At 37.0% G+C, this 26,308-nt stretch overlaps 1 protein-coding gene across 1 annotated transcript in view; it reads left to right on the forward strand.

Moving 5' to 3' along the window:
• Nucleotides 1–25,043, forward strand: part of SCLT1 (sodium channel and clathrin linker 1) — a 29,592-nt gene extending 4,549 nt beyond the window's left edge. The window contains exons 7-21 of the mRNA XM_034064466.1: nt 69–191; nt 875–940; nt 3,332–3,402; nt 7,996–8,086; nt 8,259–8,350; nt 9,935–10,112; nt 11,858–11,956; nt 13,545–13,616; nt 14,538–14,612; nt 15,422–15,567; nt 16,748–16,940; nt 18,317–18,513; nt 21,129–21,207; nt 22,285–22,380; nt 23,556–25,043. Coding sequence (XP_033920357.1) covers nt 69–191; nt 875–940; nt 3,332–3,402; nt 7,996–8,086; nt 8,259–8,350; nt 9,935–10,112; nt 11,858–11,956; nt 13,545–13,616; nt 14,538–14,612; nt 15,422–15,567; nt 16,748–16,940; nt 18,317–18,513; nt 21,129–21,207; nt 22,285–22,380; nt 23,556–23,612 — 1,635 coding nt within the window. The 3' untranslated portion in view covers nt 23,613–25,043. The remainder of the gene's footprint in view (nt 1–68; nt 192–874; nt 941–3,331; nt 3,403–7,995; nt 8,087–8,258; nt 8,351–9,934; nt 10,113–11,857; nt 11,957–13,544; nt 13,617–14,537; nt 14,613–15,421; nt 15,568–16,747; nt 16,941–18,316; nt 18,514–21,128; nt 21,208–22,284; nt 22,381–23,555) is intronic.
• The last annotated feature ends 1,265 nt before the right edge of the window (nt 25,044–26,308 follow it).

The following is a 26,308-nucleotide window of genomic DNA, read 5'->3' on the forward strand; positions in this document are numbered from 1 at the left end:
AGATAATGATAGATGAAGGTAAATGTGCTATAATGAAATATTTCATGCAAACTATTGTTCTGTAACAGGCAAAGGAGCGAGCAGTAGAGCTTTGGCAGACTCTAGTACAGGAGCATGATCTACTCCAGCAGAAGTACCAGGAACACCTGACTGAAACAGAGATTCACATGGTTGAAATGCAGAAGCATAAAGTAATTTTAATTTAGTTTTGTTAATTTTGGAATCTTTCTATAGTGTAGAGATGATGGGGGGATGTGTAGTCAAACTGAAGGAGGGAGGTGCCTACCACTACTATTAGTTATTTTCCATAATAGTTACCTAAAAGTGCATGGTTCGTCAGCTACATGCACTGTTATGACTAGAAAATTCTTTATTTCAAATATATGGGCAGGAACTTGCAGAGGACATGGAGTATTCCTGTGTATATGTGTATATGCACACAAGATAGTCATGTGCATATAAATGTGTTTGAAATGCAGGGTTGGAAATCGCGATTTTTTTTTTGCCATTTTTAATTAAGGGGTGCGTCTGCTACTGTGCTTAGCGAAAATACTTATAATAGCATCATAGTCTATGTGGCGCTTTAAAGGCACTGCTTATGTTTTCATATTTTGGGAATAAGTATGTATGACTAGTGGAAGAAGGCAATTTATAACTGAGTGAAACTTGGATACATATTTCAGTAGCACATCTAATTAACCAGGTTACTACTTCAACAGATAAAAGCAATCTAATTAAAATCTACAAAGGCATATTGAATTTCCTGCAGTGTGTATACATTTTTGGGAAATGTTTTCAGTTGACTAAGAAACTCTATAATTATACACTCTTTATGATGATAATGATTTTAACAAGCTCTGAATTCTCTTTTTAGGATCAGCTGACTGGTTTTCAGCGGTTGACTCAGCAACTGCGCGTAGCCAATGAAAAAAAAGAGCTCGTAAGTAAAACTTCTGAAAAATGACCTAGTAAATTACAGGGGAGGGGATCTACTAGAGCCTCGAAGAAAAGCAAAAAGTCATTCATATATACCTTGTTGAAAAAGAAATTATGCCTTTCAGAATTGCAGACTTTTCTGGAGGTGAGTTAAAAATCAAGTAGTAACAGCTCTTTTTTTCCTGGTTGAGAAGTTAGCTCTTAATATTATGTGAGCTCTTTCTTCAAGAAGTCAGGTTACACTCATAATTTGAGTACGTGGTGAGTACGCTTCAGTTGCACACATCCAAAGCCACCTCCACAAAGGAAAAATTTAATTATCATCTTTTATACAGGCTATTCTCTGCCACATGTTTACTGATTGTTTGACACTGCTGCCTTTCGTGTCTGTTGTAAATCTTTTCAAAGATTTTTCTGAGCAATAATCATCTACCAGTGCTTCATCATCTACTTGGATTATGAGACACCTTAGTCTCTAAGATTTAGCCTAGGACTAACCAGGATTAACAAAAACTTTTAATACTGTAAAAACATCAAGGTGAAATCCTGACCTACTATAGGTAGTCTACTGTCTTTTATCTTTATCACTGGAACCCTTTTTTCCTCAGATGTGACCTCCTGTTAAAATATTAGCCAGATTTCTTTGGTGTGAAATAGTATAGGTATGAAGGAAAGATTATTGCATTCTTTGTCATGGTGCCTCTGTTATTGAAACTTCTTTGTTGCCATCTATTCCTTTTCCCCACTTTTGTATTCTGTTCAAAGCCAGTGAAGTCTTTAAATGTTGACACTTTCTTAAGCATATCTAATCATTCTTATAGCTCACCTTTAAATTCTTTCCAATTGTGTTGTCATTCTTGAACTGTGGTGCTGGAAACAGTACAATATTCCAATTGAGCCCTTACTAATGTTGTGTAGCATATTGCAGATTACTACAGAACTGTATCTTGCAAGCAGTTGTTCTGTTAATAAAAGCAAAATAACAGTCTGAGAGGAAGTTGTGTATTATGTAATTTCAAAATTCACTATTCTGTAAAGATAAATTCTTTAGAGTTATTGGGAGGTAGCTGCCTAAAAAAAATATCAGACAAATAAAATTATGAGCTTTTGAAGCAGTTTTGCTGAGGGTTTTGCGGTTACAGGCTGTTAAATCTGCTATTATGACATCAGTAGTAGGTACCTAAAAAGACAATCACTGAATGCTTAAAATCATAAAATTGGAAAGAGAGGAGTCGAGTAAAATACATGAACTCTTGGAAAGAGATGAAACAGATGATGTTAGTATAAAGGTAATCCATTTGTCCTATCCAAATTATAGGCATATGGTAATTCATACTCATATAAAAAAATAACCAATAGGTGTAAAGATATCATGGGATAAGGAAACATGCCCTTTCTTGAACTAACAAACTGAAAAACAGGAAATAAAGTCAGCAAATAGTCAGATTTTTTTTAATGTGGTCTAATAGCTGTATTTCCTAGATGTGCTCAGTTTAGAGGTGTTCAGCATATTTATAAATTAAATGAGATTCGGTATTGAGGCAAGTGTTAACTGCTGATGACAAGCTAATTAGGATAGTGAAAACTAAACTGCAGAAATTTGCAGATCTCATGATCTTGAGTATCTGAGTGAATTTCATCGGACATTGGTATTAAAAACAAAATAATGCATGTGGGCAAGAAGGAGCTTTCATTTTGTCTACTCTGTGATGGTCTTGAAATTAACTGTTACCACTCAGAAGAGGTATTTTAGAAGTAGGAAGTGTCTAAAAACAATTCTTAGCAACAGTCAAAAAAGCAACAAGGATGTTAGCAATTATTAGGAGATGGGGTAAAGAATATATTGTGTCTAAGTCCAAAATATAATTGCATCTTGAATGCTGCCTTCAGCTGTTGTCATCTCTAATATCTTAATGTAAGGTATATGTAAGATCCAGAAAAGGCTAGTAGTGTAACAAAACCAGGAAATGATTCTTAAATGATAAAGCAGTTGAAGGAAAATGCCTGCTCTTGCTGGCATAGAAAAAAAATGGAGTAGCAATTGCTCATTGTTTGTTGTCTCTGCTTTCCATGTGTTCTACTATTCTGTTCATTGTCATAAGGTATTCCAGGCACCTAAGCTAGATGCAAATGCAAACAGTTGGTCTGAGGTATTACAATTCTCATCTCAGGAAGTTTCTATGCTACCAAAATATGGGGGGGATTAAGTAAGATCACTTCTGTGTTTGCCTTTCTAAAATACTCTATCTAAACCTTGGAGACGAGCCACAGTGTTAAATAGACCTTGCTGGCTATTTTAATGGTATTATATTCTGTAGAAGTGCCCTGTCACAATTCTAAACATCTGTTTTCAATACCATAAGGAACATGTTAGATGTATCTTCTTATTTTGCAGACTAATCAACAGCTTCTGCAAATTGTAGCACAACAAAATGTGGAACTACAGGACCAACAAAAACAACTGAGGTATAAACCAGGCAATTAAAAAATTATTAATTATTTGTTCTATAGCTTTTTCTAACCTGCTTCTATATCATGGGCCTTGTTTGTACTGTAAACTGCCTTGATAATGATAGTTACAATGGTTTCAGTTAAAGTCTCTTAAGTTTGTTAGAACTGTGTGCATCATTAGTGTTGGGGTAGCATATTTCCAATTAGCATTATTTGTCTCAGCTGTTTCCTGAAATATTCAATATTTGACTGTTGGTTTAAAAAGAGCAAAGTGTCAATATCACAGCAAAATTTACTCTGGAGATAAGTTTTCAGTAGAAGACAATTTGCTCAGAATCCAGTGACATAATTACTCATTAACATTCTGAAATTTGAACGTTCAAAGTAGTTTTAAATTTGAATGGTGTTAATAAAATTTCCGTTCACTGTTTCTCAATAAAGAGCAATAAAATGTGGGCTCTTTGGAAATTAGGAGTAAGAAGAGTGCTAACTATATTCCTGAAGTATATCAAGGAAAATGAGGAAAATAGCTGACACAATTTTATGATTATTTGTATTTACAGCCAGAGTCTGTTCAGTGCCATTTTACTGTATCTGTTAACCCTTCTAATTAGTGATGGTTGAGGTAAAAGTAAAATTTCAGTAACCAGTGGATTTGTCGAATGACAATAAAAAGGAAATGGATTCATTATCAACCAGGGATGATTATTTTTTTCTTTTATAGCGTTACCCTAAAACTTTAAATAAGCTCCTTAAAATAAACATTTATGTTTATAGGTATAAAATTTATAATGTGCTTAAATTTGGATTCAAATTTTCCTTTGATTTTTAGATACTGTAATTTCCTTCAGTAGTGTGATTAAAATATTTAATATAGTTGGATTGCTGTGATTTTGTTAGGTGGTTTCTATTTTTTTTATCACCCCCAAAATGGTAAAAATCACTCCTATTTTTATATAAACAGTTAAAGATGGCTCTTTGTGTGCATGCGCTCAATTTTGTATGCAGTTTTTGCAAGCAGTGCTGGTATTGAGAAACCTAGGTTGGCTGCATCAGACCTTTTCTCTCTTTTCTGAACCCACACAAAATATTACATGAAAACCAGCTGCTATCTGTTGTAGTGCTAAGTGGTTGTCACTATAAAGATTGGGTATTACACGAATTTCAGCATCTGTTTAATGAATCTAGTTGTACTATTCATCGATATTAACGTTACCGTGTCACAAAACCCACATTTAAAGGTACAGGTTGAGGGTGAATGAATAGATTTATTAGTGTTGAATATTGGCCATGGTTGAATATTTATTAACCAATTTAAAAGGTTTTTTTTTTTTAAGATTGGATGCATCCAAGCTTTCTTGCTGTTAGAGCAATAAAAACTAGCTGCTTCCACTATTAAGCTTTCATGCCAATTGGTACAGTATCGTTTACTTGCTAGAATAATTTTGTTTTAAACAATATTTAATTTTACATTTCCTTTTGTACTTTTTGGACTGTGTAAGCAGGTTCTGGTCCTACAAAATGCCAGGTTATCTCAATCACTGAAAATGTGGTTTTGAGAGGGACTTGTTAGGACCTCTCATTTTTATTAGTCAAGATTTTTCTTTGGAAAAACTGTTTTCATAAATCATGTTTTGGAAAACAAGTGTTATGACAATCAAAGATTAACATGGTACTTGGGGTATTTGCCAAAATAAAATATTTCCAAACTTAGTCATCACTGGCAATTTGCTTGTGCTACTGTTCTTAGAAGGGAAATCACATTTTCATATCCCTACTTTTTTGGAAATCTCTTTCTTTGCAGAGGATATTAGCACTGAATTACTGTTTTGATTTGTCATTCAGCTGTAAATCTTTGCTCTTGCATTGACATGCTTACAGTGACTCATGTAATAAGTGGGGCTGAAAGCAATTAGCATAAACTGAACCTATTTTGGATATTCAGTAAATGTCTAAATTCACTCTAAGGTCTCTCACCCACAGTCATGAGATTTAATATTTCCTTTCAAGCTGCTGTTTTAGAAGTCTTTCTGGAACTATTTAATCTGGCTGGCAGTGATCATGGGCAACCTTTGTCATTGTTACACTCCCTTATAGCATTCTCAGTTTTGGGAAAAGAAGATCTTGGAGGATTTTTGCATCTAATTATGGGCTCTGATTACACTTGCGTCCTCTCAGATCAGCTAGAAGTTCCTGTAACCCTGAAAAGCGGTGCTGTTATATTTGTAAAGCTAATGATAGCAGCTCTGTATAGCTCCAAAAGTGCTGCAGTCTGGTGTATTTTACAACTTGTTTCTCTTAACATGAAGTTACATAGGTGTAGTTTGCATGGATTATATAGCATATATTACATACAATTCCAATCCTTTAGATTGTTTTTAATAGATATAAATTAATTGATGATGGTAGAATAACAAGTTGGGAGAGGAAAAGTAGATTTAAAATAAACCAAACTTTGTGTATAAGAGAATTTAGGTTTGATTTAGGTTTGTGTGGCCTAGATTGAATAGTAATGGAGATTTTGATATTGCTAAATTTATAATGTGTTTTGATAAACTTTAAATACTTTAAAATTAATTATATCAAAGTATGCAATCTGATGTGTAGCCATGAAACACTTTAAACATGCTCCTGACATATTGTCATGCTGTGTCTCCAGTACTTGTGCCTAAAGGAATACTGTTAGATTAAGATTTGGCAAGTAATTCTTGAAAAAGAAGACAAAATGAAGAATTCTGCTGGTAGTTATTTCCAGCTTGATGTTAGCTTTTATTCTTTGATCAGACCTTACCCAAAATAAAAAACTGAAATTTGTGCAAAAACTCCCTAAGAAGTGCTTAAGGACTAAATCAGTGCTTCTCATCAATGTTAACATAAAGTGAATTTAAATGAACTACGTTGTACTATTTATGTACTATTATACTAGCTATTGAAGGGCCATAATCTGCCACTCTTAGAGACATTGTAATATTTGATGTATTTCTGTAGAGAATTGAGGTTTGAATAGATTTCACTTATATGGTAGAGTTTTTACTGAGACATTTATTTGTGCTTTAGTGTTTCAAAGCTCTGTTGTATACAGCTAATCATTTAGCTCACTGTATTGCTGTTCTTGTTATTGAATTAACTACTAGCAGCTGTCTCTGGAGAGGAGATGCTTAACAGCCAGTGACCTAATGGTCTTTTCTGGTGGCTTGAACTGTTGAGTTTTACTGAGGGTATTAAAAATGTTTTCATCTATATGCTAATGAAATATTTTAAAAGATTGGTAGATAAAGTATATAAACTAAGAAAACCGGCATTGCTAGGGTCTGTATCTGCATTTCAGAATCTTAATGCTTTTAAACAGAGAACTTGCCAAGGTTATGTTAAAGATTTATTGCACAGCGAAGAATGAAATCTGCATCTTTAGAATTAATTTGTTGCCTGTTAAACACACACCTCTGAATTTTATCTGAATCTGAATTTGTTCTTTAAAATTCATTTTTTATATTTAAGCTTTTCTAAGTTTTATGACTTTTTTTTTGTTTCCTTCTCCTTATGCTGGGTTTTAAAGTTTTGGTTTACAGCACATTTTAAATATCTGTGGGAAAATAACTTAATGCCCTCATAAATTTAACAGTACTTTTTGTAGGAGAAAGGTGCATAATTCAGATGGAGGAAGATCAAACTTCTGGACCTGCAATGAGGATCATATGTCTGGAAATAATGTTTTTTGCTTTTAAAAGAAGCTGTAACAAAATCAGCTTTTCTGATTAATTAAACTGTAATTAAGTATTTGCTGTGGAATTGCTGGGATTATGTATATCTTGCTTAAGATTTTCATGTAGGTATAATATGTTCTTTTATGTCATTAAATCAAAGTTACTATAAGGATTGTTTTGCTTCATATTGATTATTTAAATATTTTCTAGCTTCTTTTGTTACTATTGGTGCTCCAGTTTGTATTACCTTATCGAATATATTTGCTCTTTTTTAACTGTATCATACATGCTATCGTTGGTCTTTAGCCTAATAGGCAGCCTGAATAATTGGGTTACGCTCCAGGTGAAGGACTCAGTCTTTCTGCTCTCAGGTTACAGTAGGAGGGTTGCCCATTTCAATAAGCTTTTCTACGTAGGAGGAAGTCTGTTTCATTAACTAGTCCTCATGTCAAACCTATTCAAGTTACAAAGCACATCAGTTAAATTCTTCAGAAGTGGTTAAATGATTTTTTTTTAATTCCTAGTTAGGTTGCTATAAAAAGTGAAATCTAATTCTATGAATGATTTTTCTATGAAGTATGTGCTGCCAGTTATATTTAAGCTGACTGAATGACTTGAAGTTCTTGATTGCCTTGTCCTCTCAAATATGTAATCAACACATACACCTTCTTGTTAGAGGTCTTAAAGAAGTCATTTTCACAGAACAATTGTTTAATGAATCTGTTGTTCCTCTTTCACTATGCCACACAGTAAGGAGAAGGGGGAACAGTTTTCTGCTCTGTAGGAGTAGTGTTACGAAATTTGACTGCACTTCACAGCTATTTCAACAAAGTTGTAATTGATCTGGGGTTTTTTCCCCCTGTCATAATTGTAATGTAATTCATAGACTGTTCTCTTTATACAGGCAAGCCAGAAAAGATGAGCAGGCAGCAAATGTTAAGGTTGATGAAATGACCAGATCAACAGAAAGGCTTCAAAGCCAATTGGAGAGAAAGGTACTTTAGAGAAAGGAATAATTTTCTATCGCACTTGAATGGCTAGTAACTTACCTGAATGCTGACATAAAATTAATCACAAGTTGTTCTCTAGCTTGTTTTATGTTAGTACATACTTATTTTGTTCAGGGAAGGTCAGATGATGTCTGGATAATGCATACATTCTTTCTAGGAAGAAAAGATGTTATTTGACCAGCAAAGAGAAGCAGCATATGGCAGACACTTGTATCAAATGCAGACTAGGATAAAACAACTAGAAGCAAGGTAACAATTACTCCTTGGGTGTTAATCACACAATACACGCAAGTTTAACTACTGTGGGTTTTTTCAGCCTCTGGGTTTTGTGTTTCTGAGCAGCTCTGTTTTCTCAAAATACAGGTGTCTTATGCTTGGCTGCTCTCAATCTTGTTGTAGTCTGCAGCCTTTCAGAACAGCTTCTGATTTCAGTGTTTTTAAAATGATAAACAGGCCACCTGATTTTATTGACTGTAATGGAGAAAAAATGAGGCATATATGCTTCGTTCTAGTAAATAAATTCTAGTTACTCAACTCTTGTTAGCTTTGGGTGGAACTTTAACAAAAAACATTGATACTGAAGTTTGAAAATGTTAATGTAAACTAAAAGGTTTTGAAGTGATTTCCCCCCCCCCCAGTGTTAGATAGGCTTTGTTTTGAGGTGTTAGTTCAGCAATATTTACACAGAAAAAGATAATGATATTGTTAAAGCTTGTTTCTTAACAATAAATGCAAATTACGAAAGCAGCTTGAATAAGTTTGAGCTAAGGAGTAGAACTTAAATTCCAGCACCATCTACTGGAAGAGGTAAGACTGGGGTGCTTTTGCATGGATTTATTTCCCCTTCATTTTCAAGGATAAGGCACTTGGCTGAGCACAGTGATTTTTGATTCAAGTATCACAAACTTTAAGTTAATTCAAGTTGTTGAATTATTAATATTAGTCAAATCACCTGATAGTTAATAATATGTAAATTTCTTACTGAAATAATTGTGTGTCTGTTCATCTTCCATTCTTGGCCAGCCTTGCAAGCATGACTCTTCAATAACTCTAGAACCCAAATAATTACTAGGGAACCAACCTTGTAAATCTGTGGTCAAGTACTGTCTCAAGTTGTTGCACAGGCTAGTGAGGCTACCTCTACTTGATGAATTTCGCTGTCCTTAGCATTTTGGAGGATCTTAAGTTTATTTTAGAATGTCTGAAACAATTAGCTCATTTTATGGTTTTCTGTAAGTTTTTGGTCTTGCAAAAATTGGGCTTTGATTCTACAAAAATACAATGGTTGTCTCTGTTTTCTGAAGTGCTTTCAATGGGCATTTTGAACCATGAACTTCATTGAACCAGCAGTACTTGTGGAACTTCTTGAGATTTTTTTGAGGATACCTCTGAGGGTTTCTTGCTCTTTTTCATGCTTACCACTACTGACAATCATAATTAAACAAGATTTTCCAAGCTGTTGTAAAATTACCAGTGGTTTCTTGTTCTAATGGTATAGCTGCAGCTTCATTGCTCACATCCTCCACAGAGGAAAACTATTCCTTCTGGGGCTGTTATATTCTGTTTAATATAAAACATATGCAGTGATGTATCCCTAAGTAGAAACATTCTTCTAAGGATCTTCTGAGATTAGGTATCTGAGTTAACTCTTTTAGTTCTGTTTGTTTCTAGGGCTCATGAATATTAAGCTCAAAGACTGTTCAAAAACAAGCAGAAAACCAGGAATACAGTTTTGGCAACTTATAAATACATCTTATTAGTTTAGCTTGCAAGTTTTAGTGTCTTAATTAACCATCTTATTGTTAAATTAGTAAAATTATGACTATCTTGTAGATTAAGCATTGCTGTCCAAGATGATCAACGCCAGAGAAAAGAAAGAGCAGCCTGGGAGAAACAAACTGTGGAACTTCAGAAAGAGATTGCTAATCTAGTAAGGGCAAAGCAAGATGCTGCTGCAAAAATCCAAGATTACATACATCTCTTAGAAGAAGCTAACCTACAGAAAAGTTGGGTAAGGCAAATGTTGAAGAGATTTCTTAGTTATTAGAATACTTTAATCACTTACAGTTGTGAGGTGCATACACAACCAAGCTGCATGTCTGTTGTACTAAAATTACTACAAGTGCATTCCGAAAAGGTGTCTGAGCAATCAGTGGGTGAAGTGTGCAGTCAGGAAGAATTTGCCAAGGTGTTTATTCATGTATTATAAAATGGCAGAAGAAATTCAAATGTGCCATACTGGTTGCTGAATTTAGTCTTACCAGACAAAAAATGGTTTAGGAGGTAGTGTGGATGTCTCTAAAGAACATACTTGCACAATCCTCTGTGGTGCTCAATACAATTAATAGAATTTGCAGAGTGAATGCAGAGTGAATAAAGATGCCTTTAAACATAGTGCCACCTTCATGTGCAGTTTTGATCAATCCATTTCAGGAAGACATAGAAACAAGGAAGTATAGGAGAAGTCAACAAAGAAAACTAGGCTTTTTTTTGTATACTATACGTGATTAAACTGTCATAGCATGAGGGGTATGCCAAAAGTATGTAGATATGAAAATGGTCAAATTCAGGACAGGACAATCCACCACTTCCTAAAGAACAGGGTCTAATCCAGCAAGTCTTGATGTGTCTGTTGATCAATATAAAAAATCCTTTTTCCCAGTTCTTAACTTTACAGAAGTCTGTTCTTTGCCCCTTTGGGGGATAGATTACAGGGCTTGGAAAACTTTTGTCTAATATGGGCTCTTTGTTTAATGCTAGCCTTGTTTCAGTCAGACTTTTAGAACTCTAATGAATTGTGTTTGCTGTCAGGACAGAACTTTAACACACAGCTGATGACTGTAGCCATCAGTAAGTGAAACCCAGTGTAGTCAAAGACCATGGGAATAAATGGCAGAATCTTAGAATTTACTTGTATTTGAGCTAAAATGTTGAACCATTGAACAATTAAGGAGAGAAATGCTCCCTTTTCATCTGAAGCTGCTTTTTAAACTTGAGGAGCCTCCTGAGTGTCTAAACTAGATTTTTACTTTAACTTTTTAAATATTAAAGTGTTGCCCTTGCTGATTTCAGTTCTGTGACAAAGGAGGCAGACTTGCCTCCTTTCTTTCTGACAGAAAAGGGAACTAGCTTCTTGAAGGACATCCTGCTACATTCTGGCCTGCTTCCAGAATAAAGTATTGACAAAGCTTAGGGTTCTGCATGTTATTGTAGTTAAACATCTGTGATTGTTCTTGCTATACAAAAAGGGGTTATCATCTTGTTACAGTCTTCTCACGTACTTATAGTTATTTAGGAAATCCTTTGGTGCCATTTTTTCCTTCTCATAATTTCCCCGTAGCTTTGTGCATCTCATTTGTTTCCTAACAGGGAACTTACTATGCATCATTATTGGTACTTATTACAGATCTGCCCCTAGATGAGAACATGGGAGAGTAGCTCTGAGTTCCTATGCTTTCTTCTGTGTAAATCTACACCCAGCCAAAATCTGAAGGTCCCAATAATAAGTCTCAAGAGAAAAAGGCATCTACTGATGCTAACTTCTTGTGTGGTACTGATGTACAAGAAGGTGCATTTAATGCAAAATACTCACTGTTCTTGTTCTCTAGTTGGGTCTTCGTGTCAAGCTACTCCAAAGCAAAAAGGCAGAAAGGAGTTTTGAATAGTGACTGTGTGGTTTCTTCTCTCAGTGCTAGATGCTTTGTCACTACTGAAATACCAGTAGTATTTCAAGTTGTGATTCTTTTTTTTTTCTAGGCACTCTCTAGGGAGAAAAAAAAGGAAGAAGAAATTAAAAAATTGAAATATGAAATGTCTCGATTGGCAGAAGATAATGCTGCAAGAATTAGAAAGGCAGTAAGTTATGATGTTTAGAAGGAATCGGAAGATTTTTGGTTTTCCTCACTGTGAAAAGCTGTAGATGGGTGCATGATCGTAAGCAGTTTTCTTACAAGTGTTTGGGTAATATAGATAGCAAGGCAACATGCCGACACTACTGTACTTTTCAGGTTTGTTATCTTACAAACTAAATGATATTCTGAAATTTCTCAAGAAATAAAAGTGTTGATATTTATGCAGACAGTGGTGCAGAGAAGGCTGCACTGTGAAGATATAAATAATGGCACTTTCTTTTATGTCGGAGATGGTGTTCAGTGGCACGTCAACACACGGTGTTGCACTGCTATCAAGTTACTTAATTTATGATATGTGGCCTCATTTGAGAAGTTGCTGATGCATGCTTGTCATAGGACCTATTGAAAGTTATACTGCCAGTTTTGTGGCATCTCAGTACTTAAAAATATTCTCCTATTTAGGCAAGTCAGACTCTTCTGCCCAGTGAAGCTAACAACCAAAAGTTCCAATGTCACAAGCCAGAATTTGGTAGATAAATGTCTATAAAAATGTTGTAGTCTCTTTATGATTTTTGTTGTTACATGCAGCTGAAATATTGAAGCTCTTCTGATAGAAGACTAGTCACAAAATTAATTTTATGTTGCATCCTGTCTGCAGTTAAAATGCTAACTAATCTACTTGAAGGTTCTCAGTAATTACCTGCACATCAGAGAGACTTACCTTATTTTAAGACAAACTCCAGAGGAAATAAAAGCATGTGTTGGCAATGCCTTTTGTTGCTAGTGAACAACAGTATAAAGCAGTTATTTCATTTTTTTAAGTTTTCAGTGGTGTAATTAATTTTGACTCCTTTCACTTTTGACTCTATGACACAATGTGCCTGTGTACTGTATAGGGATGATAGGATTATTTTTCTTTCCAATCCTATCATTTCAAGAGGTGTCAGGAGCATACTACCTAAATTTTCAGAGCCTATGACAGTGAAGTTTGTGCTTTCCATTTATGGTTACCTGAAAGAATCACAAAAATTGCATGGATTACTTAAAACTTTCATAAGTGGTTCAGAGAAAATACAAGAGCTAAAGAGCAGCTGGGATAACCACTTTAGTTGTGACAGTCCTTTACTGAATAGAACTTAGAAGCTTAGAAATGCCCTATTTCTTATTTCGAAATTGTCTCAATAAAAGTGAATCTATCAAAAGCACAAAAAAGTAAAATTTTAAACCATGGGTTGTCATGTTTCTCCAGGTATTATCAAATACTTACTTTGTTATGTGATATAAAATGTCTTGTTACACAAATTGCAAATATCTTGCACCTCATAGCAGCTTTCTTGATACAATTAGTGTTCTTTCTGTAAGGCCTTGTTGTGATGTCTTCCTTTCTCCCTTTTTTTTTAAGAAGTTTGGGTTGATAATAAACATTCTTCTAACATTTGTACAATAAGATTTGTCAGTTGTTGCAATCTCAAATATTTTTATATATATGCACCACATATAGAATATATATATATATAAACATTTATATATATTTTAAAAAGGTGGAAAAATAGTTCATGGGTTTGTGTGTTCTACTTTGACTTTGATCACAGGTAGACATGGCAAAGAAGCAGTATAAGGTGCAGATTTCTCGACTAGAAGAAGAACTTTCAGCTCTGCAGTTGGTATGGTGTTGATTGATGAAAGTATTTTTGATAGCAGAATGTTTGTGACTTCTAGTTTTTGTTGATGAAGTAAAATGCTAAATTCTGGTTAAAATGCAGTCAACTAAAATACAAATAATGGGTTATTGTCTAGGTATTTTATTAGTGTATACGCTTTACATCCTTCATAACTCCAGACATTAAACACGGAGTGCCTTTCACGTTACTTGACAAAAGCGGCCATGTGCAGTGTCATAATAGTGCAGAGATTTGTATTTAGGTATAAAGCGTATTTGGTCTGAAACTTCATCTTAATGTACAGAATTGCCTTATGCATATACAATCATACCTTACCTTCCCTGAAGATTTGTCTGAGCATTAAATTATGCAGTTCTGCAGATCCATCCATTTCTTTGTGTACGTTTATTCCTTGATGTAGGTTTGGTTTACAAGCATCAAGTCAGTGAGATTCTGTGATCTAGACAATATTTCCCACATGATGGCATTTCTTAGGTATTCCTGTTTCAGGGATAAAGCATGGAAAGCTGAGTATCTGTACCATATCATATCTATAGTTGGGTATGTAGAAATGAAGTATATTAAAGTTGATAAATATGCTAAGAGAAAGTCTGTGCATTACAGTCATCACATTCTTGAATGAACCAAGTGCTTGTAACAAATCATATGGGTTACCGAAAGAGCTCACTGCGTATGCACAATGTATGGGTTAAATTTCTTAAAGCTTTCATTTTACATGTCTTGGTCTGTATTATGAATGAGACTGATCCTATAGAGAAAATAATGAGCAGGTAATTATAATCAAATGCATTCATATCAGCAGCAGGAATTACATTTACAATGGCTGGTTTTAAGCTTTGACACTTCTTGAATTTTTAGTTATTTATTTATTAGATTTATCTTAAAATGACTTTTGAAAAACAGGAATGTGGAGAAAAACAGGGTCAAATTGAACGAGCTATTAGAGAAAAGAGAGCAGTAGAAGCAGAACTTGAAAAGGTAAGGCAGTTGCATGCTTTTTTACATCACATTTAAGATCACTTTTCAGAAGGAAAAGATACATAATTTTTTCCATTTCTCATGGTTTGTTTTTCCTTAATCTTTTTACTTGATTCTTGGATTAGATTTTCTTAATTGTAAATTTTCATGCAGTCATTTTAAATTCAGGTTTTTATGTAATCCAGAAAGCATTTTAAAGCTGTAATACTAAACTGAAAAAGAAGGTTCTTTGGAAAGTATAAGAAGTGAAAGAAGAGATGTTTGACATAATCTGAAAGAATGCTGGTACATATTTCAGTTAAGCTTAATAGACAGAAAAAATTAATGGATGCCAGACCTTTGGAAACTTCTTTTCCCAAGTAGCAGTAATGATTTTGGTTCAAAACTGAAATTCAGTTTTGTTTTAAATTACTGGAAAATAAGGTGCAATGAGAAATAAATAGCTTCCTCGTCAGTATCATAGAATCATAGAATAGTCAGGGTTAGAAAGGACCTTTAGATCATCGAGTTCCAACCCCCCTGCCATGGGCAGGGATGCCTTACTCTAGACCATGTCGCTCAAGGCTCTGACTGGCCTGGCCTCAAACACTGGCAGGGATGGAGCATTTACCACTTCCTTGGGCAACCTGTTCAGTGCCTCACCACCTGCACAGTAAAGAACTTCTTCCTTTTATCCAACTTCAACTTCCCCTAAGTTTGAACCCATTACCTCTCATCCTATCATTACAATACTACGCTGTACCACAGTATTACACTGCCAGTCACCAGTGCAAGGTAAAGATGATGTTACATATAAGCTTATTCTTTAGATATACCAGGTAGACGAAGGATATGAATCTGACAACAGAAAACTAGAGCAGCTGCATCAGAAGTACTTACTTGCAGAGACTACAAAAGGTGATCTTCAGCTCACTCTTCAGACAACACAAAATAAACTGAAACACCTGGAAATTAAGTAAGTAACAGATGTTACAGAAATTAGCATGGAAAACAATGGAAATTATGTCTGAGTATTTAAATTGTTTTTATGTATTAGGTTTTTGTTACATCTTTTTAACCAGTGCCAGGAATAGTATCTAGATATCACAGTTCTGAAGCAAGGGCAATTATGAATCACTGTAAAAGAGTTAAAGGGGATAATGTGCTATAGAATGAAAGATCTTTACAAGATAAGAATTGTGAGCAAATTTTTGACTAAAACAGAAAATTGTATGTTATTTGGACTCTTACCGTGTTTAAATACTGTTTGTAGGGAAAGTATGAAGTATTCTGAAAGAATTTATAATATTATGAATTCATCTACAGTGAGGTATCTCCTGGTACATGCAGAACACTGTTCACATAGCATACTGAGTTTCTGTATGTGTTCTGAGCTAACAGGCATTATTGCAGTTCCAGTAATACAGTGGTAAAAAGTACACATTTTTAGAAGAAGTTGTAGTTTTCAGCATGAAAATACAGGATTCTCTAGAAGCTTTAGTCATTTCTTTACTCTGATCATCCTAAATCATAGAATAGTCAGGGCTGGAAAGGACCTTTAGATCAACTAGTTCCAGCATCCCTGCCATGGTCAGGGGTGCCTTACTCTAGACCATGTCACTCAAGGCTCTGACCAGCCTGGCCTGAAACACTGCCAGGGATGGAGCATTTAGCACTTCCTTGGGCAACCTGTTCAGTATGTCACCACCTTCACAGTAAAGACCTTCCTCCTTATGTCTAACTTAAACTTCCACTGTTTAACTTTGAACCCATTACCTCTTGTCCTGTCACTACTGTCCCTAATGAGGAGTCCCTCTCCAGCATCCTTGTAGGCCCCTTTGCCAGTGTAATCCTCAGCTGGGAATCTGGAAATGTGGTAAAAATTTAAATCTTTTGTTGGACATCATCTTAATAAGATTGTTACATTAGATTGGTTTTATGAATTCCATCAGGATAAAAGTCTGCTGACTTGTGTATAGTTCTAGCTGTCAACCATTAAACATGCTGAACTGATACAAGCTTTCAGGAAGAAACAGGAACAGCTGTACTGGATCAGACCTAAGATCTGTCCCAGATTTTTAATTCTTTTTCTTTTTTCCTCTTGTGTGGTATTTGCTCAATTCTTGAGCTCCAGCAAGACAATTCTTCTCTTTCAGCTTTGAGGAGGAGAAATCCCGTTCCCAGGAAGTTATCTGTCATTTGCAAAACACTTTGAAATCAGAAAGAAAAAAGAGTGTCTCTATCAGTGAACAAAGTCTAAAGCTTCAGCAAGAGAATGAACAGTTGCAAAAAGAAGTGGAGGAATTGAGAAAACAGGTCGCAGAGGCTGAGCGAAAAGCTAACATAAAGGTATGGTTAATATGTTAGTTTTATTTTAACATGACATTTTAACATTACTTGATAAGGCAGCAGTTCTAAGAGAAAGTCAGTTAGTTTATCTTAAGGAGGAAAGTTTCAAGGATGCTTCCTGGTTTCTGCTTAAAATCAACTTTATTGTAGCATTGTTTCCTCAGAATCTATTAGGTAACTCAACTCTGCCAATTAAATTTTGGTTTAATATGTATAAGAAAATCCCAAATGTTCTTTGTGGAAGATGATTAGATCATTTAATATAATAATTAAATAATAATCCTTCAAGTGAATTAGCTTGATCTTTGATTCCAGATCTTCATTTATCTGTCTGTAATGTGTTACGAATCTCTGTATAACTTTCAGTCTAGAGTGTTCCTCTATTTGTATGTCCACCATATTGTCAGTGCACTGTGCAACTAATAAATAATTTAATACTGTGGTTGTTGAACACTGGTCCTGTATTTTCTGAACAGAGAACATTCTTCATTATGAATAGTTGCAAACAAGATAATTAGCTGAAAGATTATTCTTTTTGAGTGTCTTCCGTTAAATGCACCTGAACAGACTGTGGGTGCTAGAATGAATTAATAGTAACTTCAGCAGATTCATTGTACCTTTAGCTTCTGGAGCAAATAACAGCTTTGACCCTTGGTGTGGTTTCTAGACATACAAACCTGGTACTTTCCCCTCTGCTCTCAACTGCATGAGTGTAAGGATAATGCAGAGGGATGTAAGAATCTGCAGCAAATAAGACTTTGGTAAGCAGTTTTACAAGTTATGAGTGGGGATCATCTCAAGTCTGGTTTCTGCTTTGCATTACAAGATAAAGGAAGCAGACAAATTAAATAGGAAATCTTGCTACAGCTCCAGAACCCTGAAGTCAAATGTAGTTTAAAAGCAAAGAATCAGTCTTGTAATAGTTATAAACAGTTTTAACAGTCTTGTGGCCGTTATAAAACGTATACCAGATCTTTGTCTTTCTCTTTTTATAATCAAGACAGGCTTCCATTATAGTCACAGGTAAGATTTATTGTTTTCATTTTCCTGTGACATACAGAGGATTTTAGATCCAGTTAAGAAATTCCTGATATCTTTTAGCTAGATGAAAAAGAAAGAACGTGTTTCTTTGAAGAAAACTCAGGAGAGAAGGACAAAGATTATTTCCAAAAATAAGCATACACAGCTCATTATCATTCATTGTCAGTTATACTATTTGCTTAAATTGGCCTTGGGAGCATGTATGCCTTTGCGCATATAAGTACATGTTTAATTATTCTATGTTACATGCTTTCAATAAATGTTTATAAATTGAACTTAAGTGTTAGGGGGAAAAAGTTAGAGACTTGATTGTACCCGAATTGTATTTCTTCTAGATAAGCACAATGGAGCATGAGCGTGATGTGAAAGAGCATGGATATGAAGCTCGACTTAAGGAAATGGAAGACAGCAATCTGAAGTCTACTGCTGAACTTACATGTCTGTTATTAGCCCAGCAAAAAGCAACAAATCAATGGAAAGAAGAAGCAAAAAAAATTACTGAAACTACAGAAGCCAGGATCAGTAAGCTAAAGTAAGTGCAATTTTGTTCCTTTTCTTGTCATTGGAAAGAATTTACTTTTGAAATAATTGAGAAACACATGCACATATTTTTAAAGGCTCTTGCTTTCACTCAAGTATTGTAATCTAGAAAACTTATTCCTATGGCTGTATTTGGGAGGAAGAGACTGGATAGGACTGTTCTTGTTAAGTTTACAGCATCGTGTATAAAGCAATAGAGTTCTTCAGACTTCAGCTGAGTAAATGAGAGCACAGAGAGAAAGTGTAATCAGCAAAACCAAAGGAACATTTAGGAAACTTTTAAACTGAAAGGAAACAAACTTCAGTAGCAAAAGAATACAGAATAGGTTGAGAAGGGGTGAGAAAGAGAGTTCTGACAACACTATTTAAGGAAGAAAACAGGGTAATCGCATCGGCCAGCGTTTACTAAAAGAAAATAAAGTGAAAGACTCTATGCAGGTTTAAAAATAAGGGCAAATCATTCATTCTGTAAAGTCCACTTTGACTTGTCTGTACGTAAGTAGGTTAAACAACTAAACAGAAAAGAGGTTGTAATATGGGTAGTAATAGATGGTTACTCCTTTTGAATTGGCATATTAGTATTTTTCATATATTTCTATGTTTTAATCCTGAGAATTAAGGTAAGAACTGGAGCAATTGAGAGAGGATTTTGCAGGTAACCAGTGGTTATACATTAAGCTGTTACCAAACTCTTCACCTGTAGCCAGCACCAAGAGCATGTTTTTCTTGAACATGATTCTGGTTGTACCAGGGATCAGAAACAGATTCACATGGATAAGCCAAGTCTCATACTCAATCAGATAACTGAATTATCCACAAAATGCTCTTGGGTGGAGTAGATCTGGAAAACTGCAGATGGGAAAAAGGTAGATCCTTGAAACTTGAAAACTTTACAGGGAATTGACAGTTCTGTCAACTTTGCTATGAATATTACTTTGGCCTGTTAGAGCTGTGGCTGGTTACTCAATTAAGGTACATTTTAGCCTGAGTAGGGGTAGTAATAGGTATACAGAAATCTGTTCTCTTTTTAGGAATAGAAACTAAATCTACAAAACAAACAGTACCCAAGAGAATTTATAAATGTAGGTTTAAATGAGAAAGAGACTAAGTAGAAGTTAATTCCATGTAACAGGGCATTTGAGTAGCTTCTGAAATCTGAACTCTTTAATAAAAAAGTAATAAAATTGAGTACTAGTACGTGGTATGAGTAAATCGGTAAAGTAACAATCATATCCATGTGCCACTCTTCCCTAGCAGTAAGATACAACTATTTGGGGGGGGGAAATACAAAATATTTGTGGTAACATGAATCCATTATGTTTGAACCAAGTATACTGAATGGCTTTGGGGTTCTTTTTATTTTCACTTAAATTATGCTTGTCAGTATCTACAAAAAGGGAATCCTTGCCATATTGCCTTTAAATTTAAATCAATCTTTTGCTTAGCTTAAGTCATCTTTGCAGCTATATAGGGTGGTTTTGTTCCAGTTTCTGCTTGTGAAACATTTCTGTGTCACATTTAGTCCCTGACTCAGCAGTAGCCGTGCGTGGGTTTTGGAGTTCTCAGTTTTATCTCTTCCATAATTGAAAAGAATCTGCCTCTGAAGGATGACCTTTTTTGGTGCCTGTGCATGAAGTGCTGGCCAGGACTGCCTTCTCCTCCTCCCAACATCCTGTACAGTACACTGAGTTACACAGTGTCTCGAGATGAAGAAGTTTCTTCCATTTCTAAAACATTATTCTTGGCTATACTTCTGTAATGTTTGGCAGCTATAGCTGCTTATTTTAAGATGTTCATTTAAAGAAAAAAATTAACAGGATGAGAGACAGCTGCAGGTACTGGCAGTATACAAAATTCATAATTACTAAGAGTAACTGAAGCATAGTATAATTTAACTGAAAAAACAGCTGGCACATGTCATATATGTTATATGGAGCTTTGCAGAACATACTTGATACAGCTGGCGAATTTATCACCTGTCTGCCAAAATGCTAAAAGCTCACCTTTTGTTTCCTACTCACATAATAGAAACAATATGGAGTAGGGCCTGATGTGATTATTCAACAGTTGGGGTTACTGTTCAATTTTCATTTTAAAGTCTCATGACTGGGGGAGGGTTAACAATCAGAATGAATCAGTAGCCATCACACTTCCTTACGTGGACACAGTTAAACTGGTTTCTTTCAATGTGTTCAGTGTGAGGCAGGCAGACAGGCCACCTTCAGTAATGTCCATAGGGAAGTCTGTTTATAAGACAGTAATTAACATGTTACTCTAAATATTGGATGCACTCTGGTAACGTACCTTATATTTACAATATATTTGGTAATGTTCTTGCAAAATAAGCTTCAGTAAAGAAAAAGTAAAATATCAAATGCTCTTAACAAAGTCCTATTGAATACATCGCATTCCTCTGGCATTATAGTTTTGAATCACATCATGAAGCAGTTCGAGCTGTGTAGTGCTTTTGAAATCAATGTTTTAAGAGCAATGCTGTAATTAAAAATATACCATAAGGCCTAAACTGCAAGAAAATAACATGTGAAATTATATTCCAGTAACTGATGCATGAATGTGTTAATCAACATCTTTACTTTTGATTAATAGAAGAGAGCTAAGTCAACAAAAAATTTGTAACCAGGAGCTCATTTCTCAACTGGAAGTTGCAAATGAAAAGGCAGCCGAGGTAAGAGTGACTGATATGACAACTACTTCCAGTTGCAAGCTGGTGCATGTACATTAGAATCATAACAGAAACCTATAGAGGTGAGCTATGCTGTTGGCTTATTAAAAACTAAGGATTTTTGACAGAAGTAGTCCTAACAGGAACCCCCTGCTGTTTCTGCCAACTGACATGTTCAAAGGGCAGGACCAAAGACCTTCACTCTCAAATTACAGGGAAAGATAAAGAGAGATCATCTTTCAAGGTTCATAATCTAGCAGTTTTAAATAGTACAGGAAATATCTCCGATGTCACTTGTGCCTGTCTATGCACACATACTTCTACAAAGAAGGCACTGTGTTGTGGATAATGTAGTATATGCGGAGATACCACATCCTCAGCATACTATGTGTATAGTAGAATTTAGACTGTATGTGCATATATGTATATAGCAGTATCCATTGAAGATTAATGGCAGTGTTGTTTTGGAATTGCATTGTTCAATAAATAATGGCCACTTTAGAGAACAGCTATCCTGTCAGCCTCATAAATCTGGGATAACATGCAGTTCTACTCAGGGTAAGTCCTCCGGTGTTGTTTTTTCTAATGCTAGATTATTTAGAGAAGAAAAATAGGGCTGATGCAAGGATAGATTTCTGTAAGTAAAATATAGTTTTGAAAGACTTTATACAGACCCTTTGCTGAAGGGAATAGATCTGTAGCAAGTTTATTATCTCATTCATATTACCTAGTGTAGTCTTTGTCCATTTGAGTATAGCTGAAGTATAGCTAAATAAAACACATTTGAAGATATTGTGAATTAAATTACCTGGATTAAAATGTCAGCTTTTATGCATCTTACTTCAAGATGATGGAATGAGTAAAACTTCCTCTGCAGATCACTATGTTTAGAAAAGTCTTAGGATATGATACTTGGGCTGGAAATTATTTATATAATGTGTCAGCTGTATGTCTTAAGTCTTGTAAGTGGTGAACAGTTCCACTTATGAGGTTACTCTTATTCTAAGCTTTTTCATTGCAGCATGTATGGATCCCATAAAAAGAACTTTGCATTTGTAATGAGATATTTCAATTCCACAGGATGAAAAATTAATGAGGGAATACCAACAATACATCAATAGGCTTCAAAGGCGTCTAAACCAGGCAGAAGAGAGGGCACGTACGGCAACTCAAAAGGTACAGAACTAACAAACACCATGTTACCTAAGTGTATTTAAATCTTCCCACTGAATATTACAAAAAATAACCGCTTTGTATTATTCCTGAAGCAGACGTGATCATTTATGTGCATTCTTACTAATACAGTTTTAACAACAAGCTTGTGTTTTGGGTGCATCATGACAAAACTGATGCATATTCAATTAAATGCCACCTTCTGACAGGATGCTTAAGTGACAGTATAATTTGTTTATGGAAACAAATTTGATGCAAATTAAGCTTGTGTGGTTCAAAATGTGTGAATGAAGGTGTGTGATCATTTCCATCTTCAGAAATGGGAGCAAATTAACAAAGAGGAATAAAACCTCAGACAAATAACCCAGCTCTTCCTTACATAAAGCAGGCTTACCTACTGCAGCAGTCATAAACGATGGTTTCACATGCTAAAGAGCAAATGTTGCACTGATCCCTACACTTGTCTCTTGGGAGTCTGATATAAAGCAAAGCATGCCTTGAGTTGATGGCTACAGAACTGCCTTTATAAAAACTGGGAGGCAGCATAGCTGTTTTGTTTATATGTCCACGTCCTCCTTGTGGCATCACTGTGATCACTTAATGAACTGAATTGTTGCTGCTTTTTTTCAGTTCTCTTACAACTCTGTTCCAGCTTTGAGCAATACTGGTCAGTATTTCTAGACATCAGGGATACTGGGAGGAAAAGTCTTCCTCTCCTCAGAGAGAAACTTTGGTCTTTAATTATCTAAACCTCATGCTACTGTAATTCTGTGGAAGCATCAAGCTGGGAAGTAGAACCTACTCCAAGCTTCAGGAACGCCATTGGAAAGCATGGAAGGGCAGGGGGGCTCTGCAACCAGGCCAAGAGGAGGGTTTGGAGCTGGGTGGAGGGGCAGCTCTTTGCAATGGGAACATGGGAATGGGATCGTGGAAGCCAGGGGATGGAAGGAGGAGCCCCATGGCTGAAGGACCTCACTGGAACCTTACTTCAGGTTTACTCCCTTTAGTAGCAGGGGTCGCTTAGGCCCACAGGAGAACGCAGAACAAGGAACTACTCCATGGAGAAGATCCCCACCTCATCCCTTCCATCCAGGCTGCTTCCGTATGGAGCTATGGAAGAGATGGAGGAGGCCTCTGACAGTGTTGTGGTTCACTCATTGCCCCCTTTGCTCCCCCAGTTCCTGGAGAGTTGGGAAGGAGAATCCAAGGAATGCAACTCCTGCAGGTTGGGATAAGAACAGCTCAATAACCAAGGGATAACACAGATCACTCCTGCTACTACTACAAACAATAATGATAAAAGCAATAACAAGCGAAGAGAATCCAACACCTCACCAGCACCGACCCATAACTCACCCCACTGAGCACCGACCAATACCTCCTCCATCCCCCCAGAGCTCCAGCCCTTCCGGGTCTGTCCCGGTTCCATCCTGGCCATGATGTGCTATGGTATGGATACCTCTTTGGCCAGCCTGGATTGGGTATCCTATATCTCCTTCCTCCTTGGAAGAGAATGAGGATCACCAAGGCATTGGACAAAGCAAACACTGGAGCAAGAACCGCAACCGTTGGTGCTATCAGCACCATTCCCAGCCCAAAAGTCAAATCCCAGCACTGCACCAGCTACCAAGAAAGAGGAAAACAACTGCTCCTGCTCAAACCAATAGTGCCTTCAGCTACTTCAAGCCTTATCGCATCCAGCTGCTGCTTCAGCCACCTGCCATTAATTAACAAGTGGGGCTCACAGAGTCAGCTCTGGGAAAATGGACGCAGACAACAGAGCTGCAAGGACAATGTGCAGCCATGCCCCAAAAGACAATTGACCTAAAGGCTGAGCCCAAGCCTCATCTATACTTTAGCTTAGGAAAGTCAGAAAAGCTCCAACTCAACAGCAACCTGCTCCCTTCCCCTGCCCAAAGAGACCACTTCTTGAAGAACCTCTCTCCCACACCCACCTTACAGCTCTGTCTGACCCCTCCCCAAGCCCAGACTTGTACCTTAGCTTTCAGAGGGGCAGAGGTCCAAAGCCATCCTCCAGCAAAACCTCTTCTCACCTCACTGGGATATTCCTTCAGTACCCACATTCCTCTTCTTCATCTGCAAAAGAACACAGCAATGGTACACAGCTTATCAGTACCTTGACCAAAGGTGACCTTTGCCACAACTCCTCCTCCTGAGAACAGCCACAGAGTTCCACTGAAGCTCATCACCACCACCAAAGATAACAGATAAACTAAGACTAAACCAACAACAGGAACTTTACACAAAGATACTTATTGATGTCTGCACTAGTAAGTCTTGACATGCCCTGAGGGTCTTCATTCAGACAATACCACTCCAAAGAACTAAACCAAAACCAGGAAATGGCAACAGAAAGAAACCATAAAGCTCTAAGGCCACAAACCCCAAACAACAGGACAACACTTACCCCAATGAAAGCCAGGCACTAAATGAGCTCTGCAGTGAATGGGCTTCATATACCCCAGGGCCCACCCACAACCCCTCCCTCAATGCCCTGCGGCAGGGGAGGAGCAAGCAACCAGCTGGCGCAGAAGGAGCCTGATAAGTCACAGCCTGCTCTCTTTACCCCCATTTACCCCCAAATAGCACGCAGACCCCATATACACACCTATAGCACCCATAGCATTCAGAACTCCATTTAACCCCCTATAGGACCCATAGCACAAACACCTTCATTTACCCCCCTATAGGACCCAGAACCCCATTTACCCCCCTAGAGCACGCATAGCACCCAGACCCCATTTAACCCACTATAGCACCCATCGCAACCAGACCCTCATTTAACCCCTATAGCACCCATAGCACCCAGGATCGCATGCACGCCCCTATAACAACCATAGAACCCATAGAACCCAGACCCCGATCTCCACCGTTATAGGAACCAGACCCCCATTTACACCCCTATAGGACCTATAGAGTAAATGGGATTCTGGGTGCTATGCATGCTATAGGGGAGTAAATGGGATTCTGGGTCCTATAGGGGGGGAAATTGAGTTCTGGGTACTTTGGGTCCTATAGGGGGTAAATGGAGATCTGGGTGATATGGGTCCTATAGGGGTGAGAAAACAAGGAGTGACTGGCATACAGCTGGCACTGTTGCGATGCCAGCTGTGCACTGAAGAGGCGCAGCACCAGTATCCCCTCCTGGCTCTTCGGCTCTGGGCGCAGGGGACAAGCGTTCATGCCCCTCTCTGCTGCCCGGCAGCCGAGGGCAGGCACTGCATTATTTGGACGCAAATGGACTTTTGGGGTGTCCTGGGTTCATCCGTTGCAGTCATTTGTGTCCTTCTTGTATCTGGTGCAGTCTGTGGTTTGAGTTCAGGGCTGGGAACAGTTGCTGATAACAAGTATGTTTTGGGGGTGTTTGTGTTCGAGGCTTGTTCTGGGCACATGCTCCAGCCAGGTGGAGGAGGGGAGGCCGGGAGGAAGGAGAGACAGGACACCTGACCCAGGCTAGCCAATGAGGTATTCCATACCATAGCACGTGATGCCCAGGATGCAACTGGGAGAGAGAGAGCAGGAGGGATGGAGCTTGAGAGGAAAATGGAGGAGGGAGCACGTGGTGCTCGGCCGGGCAGGGTGGGGTGAGTTATGGGTTGGTGGCTGGTGAGGTGTTGTATTCTTTTCACTTGTTATTTGCTGTATCATTATTATTGTGTTATGCCTTAGCTATTAAACCGTTCTTGTCTCAATCTGTGGGGGCTACATTCTTTGGATTTTCCTTCCTAACTCTCCGGGAGTTGGGGGACTTGGTTTAAACCACGACAGGGGGTTAAAGGAATTCCTTTGCTTAAATAAAAGTATTGTCTTTCTTAAGTACTTAACATGCCAAGGCATCGACTACTGATGAGGGGGAGAAGCAGATGCTTAGTTCTACTGATGAGGGACAAAAGCAGATGCTCAGCTCTAC

Source organism: Melopsittacus undulatus, chromosome 7 (assembly GCF_012275295.1).
Source record: "Melopsittacus undulatus isolate bMelUnd1 chromosome 7, bMelUnd1.mat.Z, whole genome shotgun sequence".
Taxonomy (NCBI): Eukaryota; Metazoa; Chordata; class Aves; order Psittaciformes; family Psittaculidae; genus Melopsittacus; species Melopsittacus undulatus.